The sequence below is a fragment of the Chenopodium album genome, chromosome 15, assembly GCF_948465745.1.
Source record: "Chenopodium album chromosome 15, dcCheAlbu1.1, whole genome shotgun sequence".
NCBI classification, from domain to species: domain Eukaryota; kingdom Viridiplantae; phylum Streptophyta; class Magnoliopsida; order Caryophyllales; family Amaranthaceae; genus Chenopodium; species Chenopodium album.
The window spans coordinates 22,870,811-22,889,033 of record NC_137848.1 but is presented as its reverse complement, the minus strand read 5'-3'; the positions used below and the strand labels follow the sequence as shown (position 1 = coordinate 22,889,033).

Here is an 18,223-nt window from a genome sequence, read left to right as displayed (position 1 = left end):
AGTGATATCGGTGATGTACTTTGATGGTTGGTCTGTAAAAGTCACATGCAAGTCACATAACCCAAGTCAACACCGGAGTTTATGACCAATATCGGAATGTTGAGTCAGGTGGTCATTGACAACAAAAATTTAAATTCAGATAGTCTTGTCGAATAGTCTTGGCCAACAAATTTCTAGAGAAAGAGGGTATGAGAAGTAAGTTGGTGGTTGTATGGTAGTTATGTGGTGGCTTTGATTTTTTTTCTTGTTTAAAACAAACAACATTGTAAATCAAAGACAATTACATTATATTCTTCTCCTTTCCCTTTGTTTAAGTAATTCCCTTTCCTTTCTATGAACCAAACGACCCCTTAATAATTGCTCTAGTTTTACAATTTATGGCATATACACTATCCTTCTACCAATGTTGATATGCAAATATAAAGGCGCACCTGCTGTACAAGAAAACGTACCTGCATGACCATATTTTCCAAGATTGCGATTTACCTCACAAGACACAAGCATCAGCAGAGTAATCTATCTACTAAATTCAGGGTTCACCTACACCCTTGGATAACATTAAAACTTCATCCTAGTTACTTTTTCACAACACCTAGAGCTATCAGTTTGATTAACATTAGAAAATACAGAATATTTCGTAATAAACACACATCGCTACCATTATAAGGTTAGTGATTACAGACAAACCATTCTTAATATCAGGTGGTCATTGTGGTTACCATACCAGTCTCATGGTTAACGAAGACCAGTCACCTATTAGTAGTAAACCTGTGGATATGATGGTGCCATCCCGTTGCTGTAGCCATATGCTGGGTAACTAATAGGTGCTCCAGAGTATGGACCAGCCATCGCAGGGGGAGGGGCAGCCTCTGGTGAGTAAGGATACGGAGGGCTGTTGCTTCCATACATCGCAGGTGCAGGTCTATCATAAGGATAAGGTGCAACCCCAGCTGGGTACTGGGGGTGCGAAGGAGACCTGACATATGCAGGAGCAGGTGGAAATGATGATACATAAGCATTTGTTGAACGACCAGCTTTGGCTGGAGGCATATAGCCATTGTTGCAGACCCTGGTTCTCTTATTTGCAGGTACTGATGCAGTTTTCTTCTTGTCAGTTTTGAACTTCTCCAATTGCTCAAGCCTCTTCTTGAGGTTCTCTGGGGGGAATTCATCTTCCAGCTTGTATTCTTCGATGCACTTGAGTACTGCACGGAGAGCAGACTGCTCTTTCCGATTAGCTAGTTGCTACAGGACACAAACTCCAAGTTAGTCAGCACAATTATAACATACTAATGCAGTTTTCACTTTGGAGAGCATCCCAAGTCTACCCTTAAAAATACCCACTCCTGACCACAAAATAGGAAACAGTATATTAAGGGAATGATCATAAACATTCCCTGCAACAAAGAAAAAGGACAACTCTAACCACTGGCTAACAGAAAAGAGACTCGTATGATTATGAATCGAGAAGTTTCAAAGCGATTTGCTTGACTGCATAAAACAGAACGTGTGCTGGGGAGAAGAGGGGGGGGGGGGGGGGGGGGGGAGTAAGGCATTATTCTTTATTCTGTGCTAAGTAGAACTACTTCTTGTGCTTATATCAACTTCATAATGATTGTAATTCCTATGATCTAGGTCAATAAACAAGACTGTCAAAGATATGGAAAACTATTGCATTCGGCAAGAGGATAGAGAAATTATTCCTTTTGGCAAGCAACATTAAAGAGCTACCATCAAGGAAAAATACTTTGCTGTGAAGCACTGCAGACAAAGGACATAGCTGCCATTAATGGCTAACTGCCTAACCTCTAAGATAAAGCTCCAAAAAGAGCAATCACGACCTTGAGAAGTTGAGGGCATATAGCTAACTTGCTAAAGGGGTGTGCCATGAATGTGCGTACAAGAAAAACGGAAAACATTACCAAACATAAATCACTAATCCAAGTCCCTTTTTTAGTTCTCTTGGGTGTCAATTATAATTTAAAAGCTTGTTATATAGAAGGAAGCATAGTACAGTACTAAAGTGTAGAAGCAATAAGGAAAGAAAGCTGAAGCAAATCATACTCATGGATAGTAGGCATCCCAACTTAGTAAAAGAGGCAATATGAGAGGGGTTCAATTTTTTTTTTTTTCTTTTGTGGAGAGGACGAGAGGTTGGGGGTGGGGGGGGGGGGGGTGTTGAACAGGGACACATACTCCCTTTTTTGCCCCGTACTGAAAATAACCACAAGGGACCACTACCTAACTTTGACATTCACTACATTTGGTTCCCCAATTTTAGGTCTCATCAACTCCCCCCAACCAAAAAAAAAAAAATGTAGCCAAATTCTAATGTAGAAAACTTAAGGAGGAAGAGGGAGTAGAAATTAATTAATGATCTTGGAATGGTCCTTAAAAGTAAAAGATAGTAAAGGGCAAAGAAAGTAATAAAGTACAAAATATTAAAAGCTAAACAAGAAACTATCAGCGGGAAAATAGAGATATACCGCAGCACGTCCACCATGATTTGGGTCCTCTAAAATTGCAGCAGCAGCTTTTTTTGCATCCTTGAGGAATGACTTCAGTAATGGGACAGGTGGAAACTTATCTACAAGGCCAACTTCAAAGGTAAAATGAACAGCATCAACTTGTTGTCCCCTGCTTATTAATTCTTCAATCATCTCTGAAAATAATAAAAAATTGTATCAGTATCTAACTAATAGACCAAGGCGGTTACAATTTATTATGAAAAAGAAAGCAGAAAGCAATCTCTATAGACTAGAAGCAAAACACACCAGAGTCCAGGCAATAAAAGCTATAGTTCTTCCCTGCGTGTGAAATGGAAATAAAAATGGCATTTCCAAAAACACAAGGGATGCAAACGTCTTAAAAACCTATTTTAGTACATAAATACTAATGAAGATAGGGATCTAGAAAAGGAATTAGGAAAGGGAATGCTGCTAGATTTATGTGACCTTTTCTATTCTTCCCCCCCCCCCCCCCCCTCCTCTCTCTCTCTCTCTCTCTCTCTCTCTCTCTCTCTATTTGTGTGTGTGTGTGTGTTGCTGCTATTAGAGATCCTGGGTCTCTCTCTATCTCTCTCTTGTGTGTGTGTGTGTGTGTGTTGCTGCTAGAAGAGATCCTGGGTTGACCGCAAATGTTACACACAGTTTAGAAGCTCGGAAACATAATGGGGAGATTTAACACCAGCTTTTCTATGAGTTTATGAAGCAAGAACGTTTGAAAAAGAGAGATGACCTTCATGAACTTTCAGTGCGACACCCCTAGACCACTAAGATACAAGAAAAGGTAGTAAAGGACGAAAACATTACCATACAACAATGTGTAACCACCAACCAACTGGCCAATTAAGGCAAGATTGATATGCATTTTATTAATAGCTGATAACCCCCTGTTGCCACACCGGCATAAAGTAAAAGCAGAACTCTCTTTAAAAAAGCATTTGTTACAAGGATACAACTATATGCTTCCAAAAACACAAAATAAATGTAAGAGTATGATTGAAAGATTGCCAAGAGAAAGTGGCATTTGGTATCAGCCAAGAGATTGTACTTCGAGCATTCTGAGGGGAAAAATTGCCCTTCTATAATCTATACCATCCTTGACTAATCACTTTCTTTTCTCTGAAAATATCACAACAGCTTTTCTTTCAAGCAAATGATGTTGCTATCTTATAGAAAAGTATAAAATGAGGCTAACAATCCAAAACAGAGAGAAAAATATTAATAAAAGAGATTTATATCTTCATTTTTGGAGGCACATCGAAGAATCAATAGAATTTTTTTTTTCAGGAACATGCCTAGCAAAAACAGGCAGGGATGGAAAGCCTACCATCTCATTTTTGGTTCTTCTCAAAGATTAACATGTGGTTGATGAAAAGCAACAAACTAAATTTCCAACCGGTTTTGATTAATAAACTTTTGGAGTACAAGGATGGGATAAATATGCAGTGTGGCGTCAATAAAATTCTCACATGCTAGCTTCTAAGACAGAGAATGCCAGAAACACATGCATATTCTAGTAAATTCAACACTGGGCCTAATTTTGTTGCTCAAGATGTATTTTGTCAAGTACTTCAGAATTAGCATTTTTCAGGGGAGTTTATAGGCAAAATGCTGCACAAATATTGACCTACTACAGAGGAAATTAAGTCCGCAGAGCATCTTGAACACATGTGTTTACAGGGAGGAAAACGAAGAAAAGATAAAAATTATAGTCTAATATATCATAGATTTGTGAGTTTATATATCTATTTACATCCTTCCAACATTCTGAAAATTTGTTGTAAGGGAATTCATCACTACCACACCCTCAGATTATTAACAATTCATTCCACTCAAATCTTTAGTAAATGCAGCCTCAAATCACTGAGAAAGCACTACATAAAAAAACCACAAATTATTCAATAAATCCCACATATCAATTCTTGTATACTTTAAACTTTTTTACAACCTGAATTGGAAGTCCCGACTTTATCTTCCATTGCAGGAACACACACAATCAGCTTATCATTTGGAGCGTCGGAGGGAAAAGAATTATTATACATCTATACAACACCTTCTCCACTATGGACACTCCTAGAAAATTTCCTCCTCCGCCCTTCCTTCGCCCCCCCCCCCCCCCCCCCCTCGTCTCATGTATGGGTGGCCAAGGACATAGTGTAATCAAATCCTCCTTTATTTTAATTTTTCAAAACAAGAAAAAAGTACAGCTTACTACACCCTTCTAGATCTTATTATGCCTCGAAACCTAAATCAACTTAAATTAAACACAATTAATGACATAAAACTACAAATCCTTGGATCCATAAATAATGTAGCTCATACATGCAACCAAATCCAAATTATCTGCACAAAACCTTAAGAGAAACAATATTATTCCTCAAAAAGGATTATAAAATAAATCAAAACCAAGTGCATTTCATATACAGACAAATTTCATTAGTCTCCCAAGAATGTAAATGCAATATAAATTCCTCTTTAAAAAAATAACCTTGACATAAACATATAATAAAATTCAACACCAAATAAACAAACTTGTATAATTGTAATACCAATAAAACAAAGATACAAGTATTTCTTACCAGGCATGTTATCACCTAAGCCAAGAGAAACAGCAAGCTTAGGCATCTGCTTCCTCCAAGCAGACCCAACAACAAGCTTACGATACAGACCAACATCCTGCTTCTTTACAATACCAAAAGTAACCAAGTGCTGCAGAAATGTATGCACATCAGGGGTCTTAACATTCTCGATCCCGCCGCGCTCCTCCAAGCTACGCTTCCACGTCTCGGCAATACCCTCCGCCTTCTTCTTGACACTAGGAGTCACAATTAAACGATCTTTCCCGACCACGGGATCAACCACAACAGGTATAAGAGATTCCAACAAGAGAACACAAGCCCAACCCAAATCATTCACTCTTTCAATCTTATCCGCCCTCTTATCCACCGGAAAAACCTCGGATATCGCTTCGAGCACGAACTTAGGCGGATCCACGCAATCAGCCAAAGCTAGAGGAATCTTAGCTCGTAGCAAATCAAGCTCCTTCTTCCTGACAGTAACAAACCGCCAAAACCCATCATAATCCATCCAAATACAAAAACCCTTCAATTTCATCAACAACCCTTCACCATCATCAACCTCCCCAATCAAAATATTATTCTCATTTTCTCTCTCCTCAACTCCGAGACTCAATGCGACCTTCTTGGATTCTTCAGCTCGACCAATTGCGATCTCAACAGAACCTTCAATTGTAACTTCCCTCTTCTTAAGAACCTCAAGGGATTGCTTGGTTTGATCATCTAGGGTTCGAATTTTCCTCTTCAATGCCTCGGATTTGCGACGAATGTCTTCTTCAAGGGTGTTGAAGTGATCTGAGAGCTCCTTCCATAGCAGAGTGCATGACGTCATCAACGATGTCTGCTTCTGGAAATCCTCAAAACTAGGCGAGTTATACTGAGCTGGCTCGCCCGGGTCGGGTATCGAACCCATTATCCTCCCTGATTTTTCTCTCACTCACTCACTCGCTGAGTCAGTGACTCGATTGTGCAGCACTTGGTGTTTGCTTGTACCAAATGATGAAATGAAACCCTAGGAATGGGTAAAAAAGGGGAGAATGTGATTAAAGAGAGGGAAAACAGAGAAAAATAAAGCGGGGTGTTGGTGTCTTAAAAAAGCAAAGGTGGTGGGATTGGGGGATGACGTGTAATGATGTGACAGTGACACGTACGGAAAATAGGGGAGAGAGTGGGAGTGGGAGTGGGAGTGGGTTTGGGTTAAGTCGTTTTAATAAGAAAAAGTAAAGGCTACAATGCTACATTGAGCCAATAGCTAAAGTGTAACAGGGTGTCTCTCACTTGCATTCTATGCTATTCTCTTGTGCTATTTGTGAATTTTTTTGTTAAAATAATTCTCTTCAAATTAAAGGAATTTCAGACCTGTTTTGATTTACTGAAATGAGCTGAATTGAAATGAAATAAACTGAACTGAATATTTTATGAAAGAAAGAAATTAGGAACTGAACTGATTGGAGCTAAACTGAAAATAAGCCGAAAAGGACAAGTCATTCCTATGTTTGGTTTTGTTTCACTTTGGGTGAATTTAAGTTTTTTTAATACTCATCCTTACATAGAGGTGATAAAAATTGACCTGACTAATCCAATCTCTTCATTTTGCTTCGAGTCTATGTTTGACGTGCGGTTAAAAATAGATTGGAACCATTAACTAACATATTTAATTTATTTGAATGGCTCGTTATGTACTGTTTTACTTTTGTTTCATTTACATAGCTCCTTATAAAATATTAGCAATGTTTCTAAAATTTTTTGGGGGTGTTGTAATAAATTTTTTCTATATTTTATTATCATTATCATTATTAATTTCAAGTTCTGATCTCAAGGTTCTAGAGAATATTTTGTGCTTTCTTTTATACTTTGAAACCACTCCATTTATCACCATTTATTTGACACACTTTTACTAGAAATGTTTGTTAAAGCAAAAACTTCAGAATATCTTACATTGGAATACAAATATGTAATTTCATATGTTAGGAAAAGAAGATAGTCAAAGTAAGGTACTTGTATAATATTGCAAAGGTCAGAGTGTGTAAAATAAATAAGAACAGAGAAAATAAAGTCATTTTATCCATAACCAAAAACAATATATTACGGCAGAACATTGACATTGTTATGATGAGGTATCTAAAAGGACTAAAATGTATACTACGAGTAGTGGATTAACTTTGTAAATCAAACTATTCAAACACACGAAACAGGGTCATCAAACGTTAGGTACAGATAACAGAACAAATTGTAAACCTTAGGCTTCCAAAGTTGAATCATCAAAACTAAATCTCAGGCACCAAAAAATGCGTAACACAATCATCAAATTAAAAAGGGTAATACACACAATTACACAAACACACTCATTTCTACAACGACATTAGCATAAAAAACCAACCTCTAGAACAGGTGAAAAAGAAGAGTCACACAATCAAATAATCAAACCAAGTGAGTGTAATAATTAAGATGTTCCTATAACTTAATAATTAAAGTACAAAAACTGTAATATAATAATTCTGCAAGGCTAATGACAAAATTCAAAACAAAATTAGTCATTAGCAGTAGCTAATTGAAGAGACAACAATTCTTCTTCAGGAATAGTTTTAATACTACAATCTGAACGTGGGTAAGCAACACACAAAAGTGCAAACCCACGTTCAATAACATCATCACTAAGCATTCCTTCACTTTGATCAACTTTTCCACTTATAAGCTTAGCAGGGCATGTCATGCAAACCCCGAGTTTGCAATCGTGGGGGATGTCTAGCCCGCTATCGAGCGCCTTCGAAAGGATGCTCTCGTCGGGTTCCACTTCGAGTTCGGTTGATTGACCTTCGTGCTCTACTATTACTTTGTATGCGGTACAAATGAGGGATTGTTGTCGTCGAGATGGATGGGATGATGGGGTGTGTGAAGTGATGTGTTTTGCGGGTTTCGAGTGTGGTTGTGGTTGGTTTGTGAGAGTGAGGAATGATGGTGTGGTGAAGCGGAGGGTTGTCATGGTTATGGCTAAAGTGGGGAAGAAGGGTGTGTGGGTTGTTTGGAAGGGTTGAGGGTCTAAGAGGATTGTGTGGTTGGTGCTAGGATAAGGTTCTCTATCCTTCTTTGAAAGCTTTTGCAAACGGTTTTTTTTTATTTATTTATTTATTTATTATTCCGTATACTAAATGGAAAATAACATTGTATTTTCGTTAATAACATGGCTTAAAAAGATCACCAATAGTAAAGTAATTACAGTCGGTCCCTTTATGTAGTATTTATTCGGTTCTGTCATGGTACAATGGGGATTTTAGTTATTGATTTGTTTTTTAGTGTGTATGGGGATGCAAAATTTTGAAAGATTCATCTTACATATCTGTACAAGATATCGTGCGTATGCTAATATGGTTATAGCTTGTAAATTTGAAAGACTCATCTTGCAAATTTTCCGACTTTGAGAACCTAGCAAGTTATTTCACGATTACGACAATACATTAATGGAGCTTTAATAAAAAACGATGCAGCAAATACTTCCTAAATTTTTTTTAAAAAAATTAACACAATGCAAAGACATCTAAAAGTATTCAAGAGTATTTCCATCGGAAGCGATGCTAATAATTTTGTATAACAATTTAGATCTCGTAAAGGATGGTTTTAAGTGTCAAATGCAAAGAACAGTTTGTTTTGTACTCACTATGTGGCTGCTGCGTTTTTGGCCAATTGACCAAATTGGTAAATAAAAAAACCCTTAATGACAATTTGGTAAGAAAAAACTTAATTCAGCGACAATCTGATAAAAAAAAGTTAACCATATGCGACAATCTGGTAAAAATAATAAACTCAAGCGGCATTTAGACCAAAAAATCTAATTATTTTTTTCAGACAAACTCTTCAAAAGTCCTAATTTAATTCGTTTTTGTGTTTTTAAATTTATTTTTCCTATTTGAAATTTTGAATTAATATGTCATACCCTTTTTATTTTGCTAAATTCCATTACCTAATTTATTTCCAACCCTATTTTTCTTTTTCTTTTTTTTAAAAAAAAAAAAAAAAAAAAAAAAAAAAAAAAAAAAAAAAAAAAAAAATTGTTAATAAGGGGTGTGAAAGTTAAGTGAAAATTGATATACAAACATTTTTTTTTTCTTCAAATTGTTATTTCCATAAAAAGGGTTGGAAAATTAGGTGGAAATTTTTTTTAAAATAAATAAAAAAAAAAAGCCATGAAAAACGAACTAAAATAAGCATTCCCAAGTAGTTTGTCGGGAATTTAGTAATTTTTTGTTGTCGTATGAGATTATATTTTTTATCAAATTGTCGCTTGAAGTTAGCTTTTTTTACCAAATTGTCAACGGAGTTATTTTTTTTATCAAATTATTGCTATGGATCTTTTTAATTTACCAATTTGGTTTTAAGTGTCGAATAAATTTTATTATTTAATGAAATCGTTCATTCCTTGTTTCAGTGTTACAAAGAGATTTGAACCCCAAACCTCATTGAATGAAAACCGTATGTATTACCATCTTAGCTAGAAATAAATCATGCTCTATTAATCACATATAAATTTAAATACAAAACAAACAAAAAAAATCTAATATAAGTTATTATTGTTGTCATTATATTCTAATTTACTTACAATAAAAATATAAAATAAAAAAAAATCAACATGACTTTATTTTAAAGCATCTAATATAAAAAATGAAATTATTAAAAATATCAACCGAAGTACAGCCTGAGTCACAGTGTCTCACACACTAGTTAACTAATACTAAAACAAAACATGCTAACATCATTTCTTCCCCAAATTATACACATGTCACTCTCACATGAATTATTTTTCCGCCAATTTGTTATGATGATGTCATTAGTTTTATTTTTTTATTTAATTTTTTTTAAAACTTTTACCTTTGTTTTTTTTATCTAATAATAAACCTTTCATACAAAAAAAATTTACGGAATAGAACACTCTCTTTCTCCATATTATAAACAAATCTCATATATAATGTGTTGCTTTAAAACCGTACATCGTACGAGAACTAAATTAGTTTTCAAATAATAAAAAAAAATGTAAATAGGGTATAGTTTATGTTAGATATATTATTGTAAATTAGTATAGTCTTTATCAATTATTGTATTGTCTGAATGTCTGTGTAAAGTGAAGTTAAGTCCAAATTTATGCAAGGATTAGGAATCCGTGCACCGTGAATGGTATGGCTGAGACGCACTACTAAATACAAACCGCAATCCTTAAAATCATATGCAATGGAGATTTAGAATACATTGATTTTTGTATAGTTAAATGACAATTGTACCCTAGAATATCCCTTAATACTAGTATTTAATCAAGGAAACAAATCAAATTCAATTCTCCACAAAAATAGATCATGCTCATCCTGCGCTGATTCATAAATTCTTCATCGAGGCGGGCTTACATTAATTTTTTATAAAATCGGCCAATTGTCGATTTTTACGGTTGAAAATTTCATCATAAGGAAACTTTTTGTATAAGTTGTGCTAATTCCTGTTAAAGTGTTACAACAAATTTTGCTAAAATTATGGTTGAAAGCTTCGTCATATTGAAGATATTTATTAAAAGTTCTACCAATTCATGTTAATGTTATAGAAAATTATGTTACAATTATGCTTGTTAAGTTCAAAGTTATGGCAAATTATAATTCCTCTTGGTAATACAGAACTTACTGTAAAAATTATTAAAGTCCCCCTTATATAACTTAAAGGCACTTTTCTCTTCTTTTTGGTAAGCAAGGTGGAAATTGGAGCTCGTTTTATAATAATTTAATGTAAGTCCGTTGTATGCAAGATGACTTAGCGCTCATTTTAGATCTTTATTTTAGGATAAGACTTGGTCAAATAACTCTAGTCGATCAAAAAGAGATTGCATTCTATGTTTCAGGGAGTACGTGCTAATATTAAAAAGGCAAAATTGATCTCTACACCTTGAATAATAGCTTAGTAGGTACATCCATTACCCGCAACTTTAACTAATAGTCGAAACACAGCTAACTATTCATTGAGGTGCATCGCATGTGATTAACGACACCACCAACCACATTTTTTTTTCTTTTGATTAACTCTCCATTAGCCTTCAACTACCCTAGATATTAACGTTTGATTGACTTTATTTAATCCATATTTAACCCATGTGCAGGCGTCGTTTGAAATGCGCGTACGTTAAGCATGTGTGAATATGCTTGGCACTCTTAGGAAGTGGGAATTGACATATACGATTAGGGACAACGATTAGGGACAAGAAAAGTAGGGAGCCGCCAACAAGTTTTTAAGGAACTTGTAAACCGTTCACGAATCATAAAAGGCAACCGCGAATAAAGGAACAACGAAAGGCAACAACGATTGACCTGTGAAGGTTACACCCCATTCATAATCCATGAGATTACTAACTCCATATGGTTCGAAACCACGAAAGGAGGATCGGGGATGATGGTACGAAGTGAGTCATAGAGTCGCATTCGCCCGTATTGGCCTCTTCTCGATTTTTATAGTGAAAAGTAATTCCTGCGATCTCAAGGGCATAAGAACAAAGATTCAATTTGCTCCAAACTAATATTAGGCTAAATTAGCTATATATTAATGCAACATATAATTCTGAAATATTCGTGATCACTTGATTAAACAACAAGATTAAAAAGGAACCTAAACCGGTTTTCCAAATTATCTTATTAGATGTGATTTTTTAATTACATATTCCCTTTAAACATACAATATGGTGATCATCAATAACAATAGAATAAACATCAACATTGGAAGCAATTTAACAATAATATCGTTAGTCAAATCAAATCATAATAAACCAAATCATGATACTATCAATAAAAATAAAATAAGTAATTAAATTAATTAATTACTCACATTCCGCGCGTTCCTTTAAATTGCTAAATCATGAATAAATTGTTAGTAACTTCAATATAAATAATCAAGTTGAAACAATTAAATTAAATAAAAAATAGAATTGATTTGATCCAAACCCTCAATTAATTATACCTTTCACGGCTTGGTTTAAGGATGGAACCTCGGGTCAAGTATGGACTCCTTGGAGTGCTTAGGGGAAGTATTATAAGGGAATAGAGAGGATAGTATTTAGGCTAAAGAGGGAAGAGAATGATTTTTGGTGCCCCGAACTGCAGAAATGAGGGGGGGTATTTCTAGAGGAAATAATCAGGGGAATGCAGGAAACCCTAGAAGAGATAAGAGCCGCGGAAAAACCCTAATTGGGCACCATGACACGGTACTGTCCACCGTGGCACGGTACAGTACACCGTGTCGCGGTATATTGTTAAAAATGCGTCCAAATTCATTTAGCGCATGAGAAAAACGCGAAAAAGACACGTGAAAGCAATGTGACACGGTTAAGAATACCGTGACATGGTACAATGCATCGTGCCATGTTGGAATACACCATGACGCAATGTTTTAGCTGTTGCGCGGTAATTCCAGTTTTTACGCGTTTTTAAAACTATGATAACTTTTTATCCGTAATTAGGAATAAGGCATATAATATGTAGTTGGAAAGCTTATCAAGTCTAATGTCCAACCCAATTAGAATCAGGTCAAAATCTTATGTAGATTTTATGATATGGCTGTTTTAGTGAAAGGGTGTCGGTTTTGGGCTGAGTTTAGTATTTTGCTCATATCTTCTTTGTTTTAAATCGGAATTGGGCTTATGATATATCTTTGGAAATTTATTGAAAGGCCTATCCAACTTAGTAATAATTGGATCAAAATTATAGGGCCACAAAATCAGTTCAGCTCGGCTTTGTGATGCGGACAAGAGAAGTGGAAAATAAATTACGGTTTGGGGAAATGGGCTAAGAATTGGGTTGATTTTTGAAATGTATTGGATTGAATATGGATTTAAGCACTCCAAAGATTAAATACTCAACCCGACCAATAATGCTAGTGAAAGGTTGTTCATCATCGGGTTTGGTTTTGAGGAGACATTTTTAGGTATCTATAGAAGCCCCTACTTTGATTGAGTTTGTAGAAACATCGGTTTCGAAAACGATAGTCAAAGTATTTGATTGGGGCGAAGAATGATAGATGTTCTGCGATCCTAAATCACTCTGTATACGCTGATACTTGCAGAATAACGTTAGTTCCACAGATAAAAGAGTGAAGGGGTAGGATGCATATTTGACACCAATATATCGGTGACGAATATGTTTGATAGTATCTGACACCATTGTATCGGTGGAAAATAAATTTGGTCGTTTTCTATGCCTGAAGAAATTCACCGGATGATGTTTGTTGTGATATTTTACATGCTTGAGGAATGTTGATAAATGATATAATCGATGACTGCTTTGCCTTGAGAGGTGGCAACGACCGATAATTTTCCATGCATGAGGAAAAGATTATCTAATGATGAGATTGCAAGTCTATGTGTATCAATAACCTTGCGCCGTAAATTATCTTCACTTGGGAGATGATCACTAAATATTTGAAAAATGATAATGGTTCGATTGTCCCCGAATGTGGGTTGTAGTTGGTTTGATTGTCCCCGAACGTGGGATGTAGTTAGTTTGATTGTCCCTGAACGTGGGTTGTAGATGGTTCTCTTATCCTCGAATGTGGGCTATAGATGGTTCGCTTATCCCCTAACATGGGTTGTGGTTGGTTCGATTGTCCCCGAACGTAGGCTGTAGATGGTTCGCTTGTCCCCGAACGTAGGTTGTAGATGGTTCGCTTATCCCCGAACGCGGGCTGTAAATGATTCGCTTATCCCCAAACGTGGGCTATAAATGGCTCGCTTGTCCCCGGACGTGGTCTGCAGATGGTTTGCTTGTCCCCAAATGTGGGATGTAAATGATTTGCTTATCCCCAAACGTGGGCTGTAGATGAGACTTGCAAAATAAAATTTGCTAAAGGACTCGTATAGACTGTAATTGACATGACATGACATGACATGACATGTGTATGACTTGTGATTGTGTGTGTATGTGTATGATTTGAGTGTGTGTTCAGACAGAAGCAACCGACAATGCAAAAAGTAAAAGTTTTTAGTCATTTTTGTCATGAGTAGAGGGCACCGACTTTCTCCCGAAAAAGAAAGACGTGAGAAATGAAGTGAGAGTTTTATTTCGAACTTTCCTCGATAAACAATTGGAAAAAGTTTTTGAAATTCCCCAAAAGAAGAAAGATGAAAATAGGAAAGGAGTTTTGAATTTCCTCGCTGAGCAACACAAAATGAATCGTATGGATTGAATTGCTTGTCTTGAAAATAATGTATGCATGATGCATTTTCTTAGGCCAGGAGGCTAAGGATAATTACATCATGTGACACGATAGATGAATGAACTTAGGTCATGGAGCGAAGCATCGTATATGGTGTAAAGAAACGATCTTGAACGTCACTTAGGTCTGGAAGCTAAACACGTATATAGATAAAGTGATTGATGAGTATTGCATAATGGATGTTTCTAAGGTCAAACAACTAAGCATGATATGCGATGCATGAAACAATGAATATTACCTAGGTCAAGAAGCTAAGCAAGTAAACATTATTTCTTCTAATGTTGTCTTGAAAGATAATGAAGCATGCGTAGTAGGGGAACAAGATTTCATGATAAAAGGTTCCTAAGGGAAGGAGGATATGGTCATGTATGTGTGAAAGAAGTGTGTGAAAGTAATACTAAGGTGAGGCTGCAAAGGTTATGGCGAGGGAAATAGATGTGAGAAGAGTCGAGATGGTGGCTCTTTGGGCTGGGTAGGCTAAGTGATGTGGGTTCAAGCCCCCAAGTCTAGCTCTATATGGGTAGGGATAAGCATTGGAAATGACTCAATCATGTGTGGATATGAATGTGAGTATGAATGTGGCTGCACCTCATTGTGAGGTTGCCTGCGTACCCGTTAGGAATCAGGCTAAACGTAGCTCTAACCGAACTTCACACAAGTATATGTACACCTCAAAGAGGTCTTTTGAGGGTTGTAACGTGGTTAAGGCTGATGGTTTGAAGAAGGGTGCACTAGTGGAAAAATAAAGATTGGCACCAAGTAATGCCCACCGGTTTTTAAAAATCGGTGGGAAAAAAAATGGGCGGGATTTTGAGGGAAGGATATTGGCACCGGTTTAAACCGAACCAGTGGGAAAAATAATAATCCCACCGGTTTGAATCGATGCCAAACAATAAAAAAAAAAAAACAAAACCCCCTTTTATAAACCCCTTAACCCTAGAACTTTCTCTAGTCCTCTTTCATCTCTCCTTTCCTCCTTTTCTCTCCTTGATTCTCCTTCTCTCTCCTTCTCTCTCCGTCTTTATCCTTCATTCTCGTCGCCTTCTATCTCGTTCTCTGCTCTCTCTCTCGATCTTCTTCTCTTTCATCTCCGCAACAACACCACCACCCAGACCACCTTATATCTCCTCAAAACCCTCCTCTTCTTTCCCCTTAAAGCCCACCACCACCACCACTAACCATCGCTGCAACAACAACACCACCAACACTGACAGTTCGACGACATCATCAACAGCAATTTTTGCCCTTTTTCGCACTTTCTCACTCCTCGTGGTGAAACCAAAGGTCTTCAGGTCAAATTCGACCATGCCTTGATTTATTTGGGTTTCTAGGTTTGATTATTCGAGGTTAGGGTTTCTGGGTTTATTTGATTTTGTAATTCACTAGTGGAAAAATTGTCATTTGTAACAGGCTATTTGTAACGGGCAAAGCTATGCCCGTTACATTAGCTATATTTGTAACGGGCAAAATAGCAGTCTTGTAACGGGCAAAATACTGCCCGTTACAAATACTGTATTATTCTTAACGGTCATTAGGTGCCCGTTAAATACTATATTATTCGTAATGATCACCAGGTTCCTCCATTACGGATATCAATTTATTTGTAACAAGCACCTAATGACCGTTACGAATAATATAGTATTCATAATGGGAGCATGGCCCGATACAAATGTTTGGTCTAGCTGATGAGCCCATTACTTATTACAGTATTAGGGTTTATTCTCCAGCCGTCAAACCCCACCCTTTCTCTTTGTCATCTTTCCTCTTTCATTTCACTCATTCTCTCTCTCTTTTCCTTACTCAATCAATCTCTCTCTCTCTCTTCTCCCCACTCAATGTCCTCCATTTTTGTTTCGATCTACGAACAACTAAGGTAGTAGCCGTGTTTTGAACAGCGAAGGTCGAATTTTGGTCTTGCATTTTCGATTTACGAACAACGAAGGTCGAATTTTGGTTTATTTGTGATATAATCGTCTTTCTTCGTTGTTATTTTAAGGATATAGATTTGTTTTTGGCTTTTAATTTAAGTTTTATATGCATTTTGTTCTTCGTTCATAACACTAGTTTAATGTGCAAGGTAGCAAATTCGAGTACGGGGTTGGGTTTGGAAAACCCTTCAAAACACAACCACCACCTTCGTAGTCTCCGCCACCACGACCTTCGCAATTGCCGCCACAGCTACCTCCGTAGCTCCGCCACCACTACCTCCGCAGGCCGCCACCACAAGTGTGTAGATCTATGGATGTTCATTCAAAATTAGTAAGATCTATAGTTCCTTCGTATTTTAAGGAATTATGCATGTTGGGTGTTGTTCAAATCAATGAAATATGTTGATTGTGTTTTATCATCCATTTTTTTACTCAAGTTTGTTGTCTTTTTATTCGAATGTTCATCTTTTTCAAAACCCATCTTGATTAATTTATTTATTTTTTTTTGTTTTTATACTTATTTTACAGTTTGAATTTTTTTTGGATTATCAAATATACGAACAAATGAGTAAGATATTTTGTCTTGAATTTTTGGATTTATAGTTTAATAAAGCTAAATGTTCTGTCAAAAAGTTGGATATTTTGTAGTTGTGAATTGGGATTTATAAGTTTTAAAATACTACGATTATTTTTTTTTTGAAGACAAAATACTACGATTATTAAACTTCTTTAAATGAGTAGTTTCAATTTATATAATGCATACATAATTTTCAGATCTGGGAATTTTCACTGCTTCTAATTATTAATAAGAAATATGTATTTATCTCCTTAGTTTAACTTGTAATTTCAATTGCTTCTACTTACAAAGTTTTATCTTCTTTGTTTGATTTAGGAATTATCCTTGCATTCAAGATAGATGACGAGAGATATTAAGGGATGCAAAGTTTAGGGGTATGGTGATAAGATAGATGACGAAGAAAAGGATACCAAGTTGCAACTCTGATGGTGGAAGATGTAAATTATTTAATGCAGTACAAATTTAAAGGGAAATTATTTATCAGTAAACTTGTTTTATTATTATAACAATTAAGATTTGTTTTTGCTCTTTTTATTTTATTTTGTCTGATTGTATAATTTATGTGTATTTAAATGAATAAAATATGGTTTCAACAAAAAAAAAAAGAAAATAAATAAATAAAATATAAAATTTTCTAGTTCATTGATAAAATGGTCTAGCATGTGCTGGATTTTTTTTTTTTTTAATTTGGATCACACACTATTCGTAACGGGTAGATATAATGCCCGTTACGAATAACGGGAATAAGTGCCCATTACAAATAACCCGTTATTCGTAACGGGCGTTTGACATGTCAGTTACGAATAACGGGTTATTTGTAACGGGCACTTATTTTGTCCGTTACGAATAGCGGGTTATTTGTAACGGGCAGTGCCCGTTACGAATAACATAGCCTATCCGTAACGGGAGCATACGTAACGCTCGCTGCCCGTTACGGATGGGCTGTTTTTGCCAATTACGGATGGGTTGTTTTTGCCCGTTACGGATATCACTTTTTCCATAAGTGATTGCTGTGTTTAATTGATTTCCTAGGTTTAATTCGAACCATGCCTTGGGTTTCTGGGTTTAATTCAACCCATGCCTTGATTTTGGAATTTTTTGGGTTTTTAGGTTTAATTGATTTTGTAATTGCTGGTTTTAATCGATTTTGGAATTTTCTAGGTTTAATTGATTTTCGAAATTGTTGTGTTTAATTGATTTTTCTGGGTTTAATTGATTTTAATAGATTTTCTTGGTTTTTTAGGTGATTTCTGGGTTTTTTTAAAAAAAATTATTTTGAGTTCATGAATCTTGGTGTTTTATTAATTTATGACTCCACATAGTGAAAGGAATGGTGTCTTTCGAACAAGTGTATTATTTTGATAGAGGGTTCAGAATTTTTAGAAAGCTAATTATTCAGTGAGGTCAAGT

The 18,223-nt window shown here is 35.9% G+C and overlaps 2 protein-coding genes and 1 long non-coding RNA gene across 3 annotated transcripts; 1 reads left to right on the top strand and 2 right to left on the bottom strand.

Annotated features, from left to right (window-relative positions):
- Positions 1 to 435: 435 nt before the first annotated feature.
- LOC145583056 (FRIGIDA-like protein 4a) lies at positions 436 to 6,152 on the bottom strand. The gene is made up of 3 exons (XM_081640172.1): positions 5,084 to 6,152; positions 2,487 to 2,662; positions 436 to 1,245 (listed from the first exon to the last, which is right to left on the bottom strand). Exons 1-3 carry the CDS (start codon positions 5,991 to 5,993, stop codon positions 757 to 759), a joined length of 1,575 nt encoding a protein of 524 aa, XP_081496298.1. The 5' UTR covers positions 5,994 to 6,152; the 3' UTR covers positions 436 to 756.
- Positions 6,153 to 7,610: 1,458 nt separating this feature from the next.
- Positions 7,611 to 8,063, bottom strand: LOC145580997 (ferredoxin C 1, chloroplastic-like). The gene has a single exon (XM_081638072.1). It carries the CDS (start codon positions 8,061 to 8,063, stop codon positions 7,611 to 7,613), a length of 453 nt encoding a protein of 150 aa, XP_081494198.1.
- A 7,965-nt stretch (positions 8,064 to 16,028) lies between these two features.
- On the top strand, positions 16,029 to 17,450 carry LOC145582090 (uncharacterized). Its single transcript, XR_014099754.1, has 2 exons — positions 16,029 to 16,567; positions 17,129 to 17,450. It is a non-coding gene; the product is annotated as an uncharacterized LOC145582090 (long non-coding RNA).
- Positions 17,451 to 18,223: the final 773 nt, after the last annotated feature.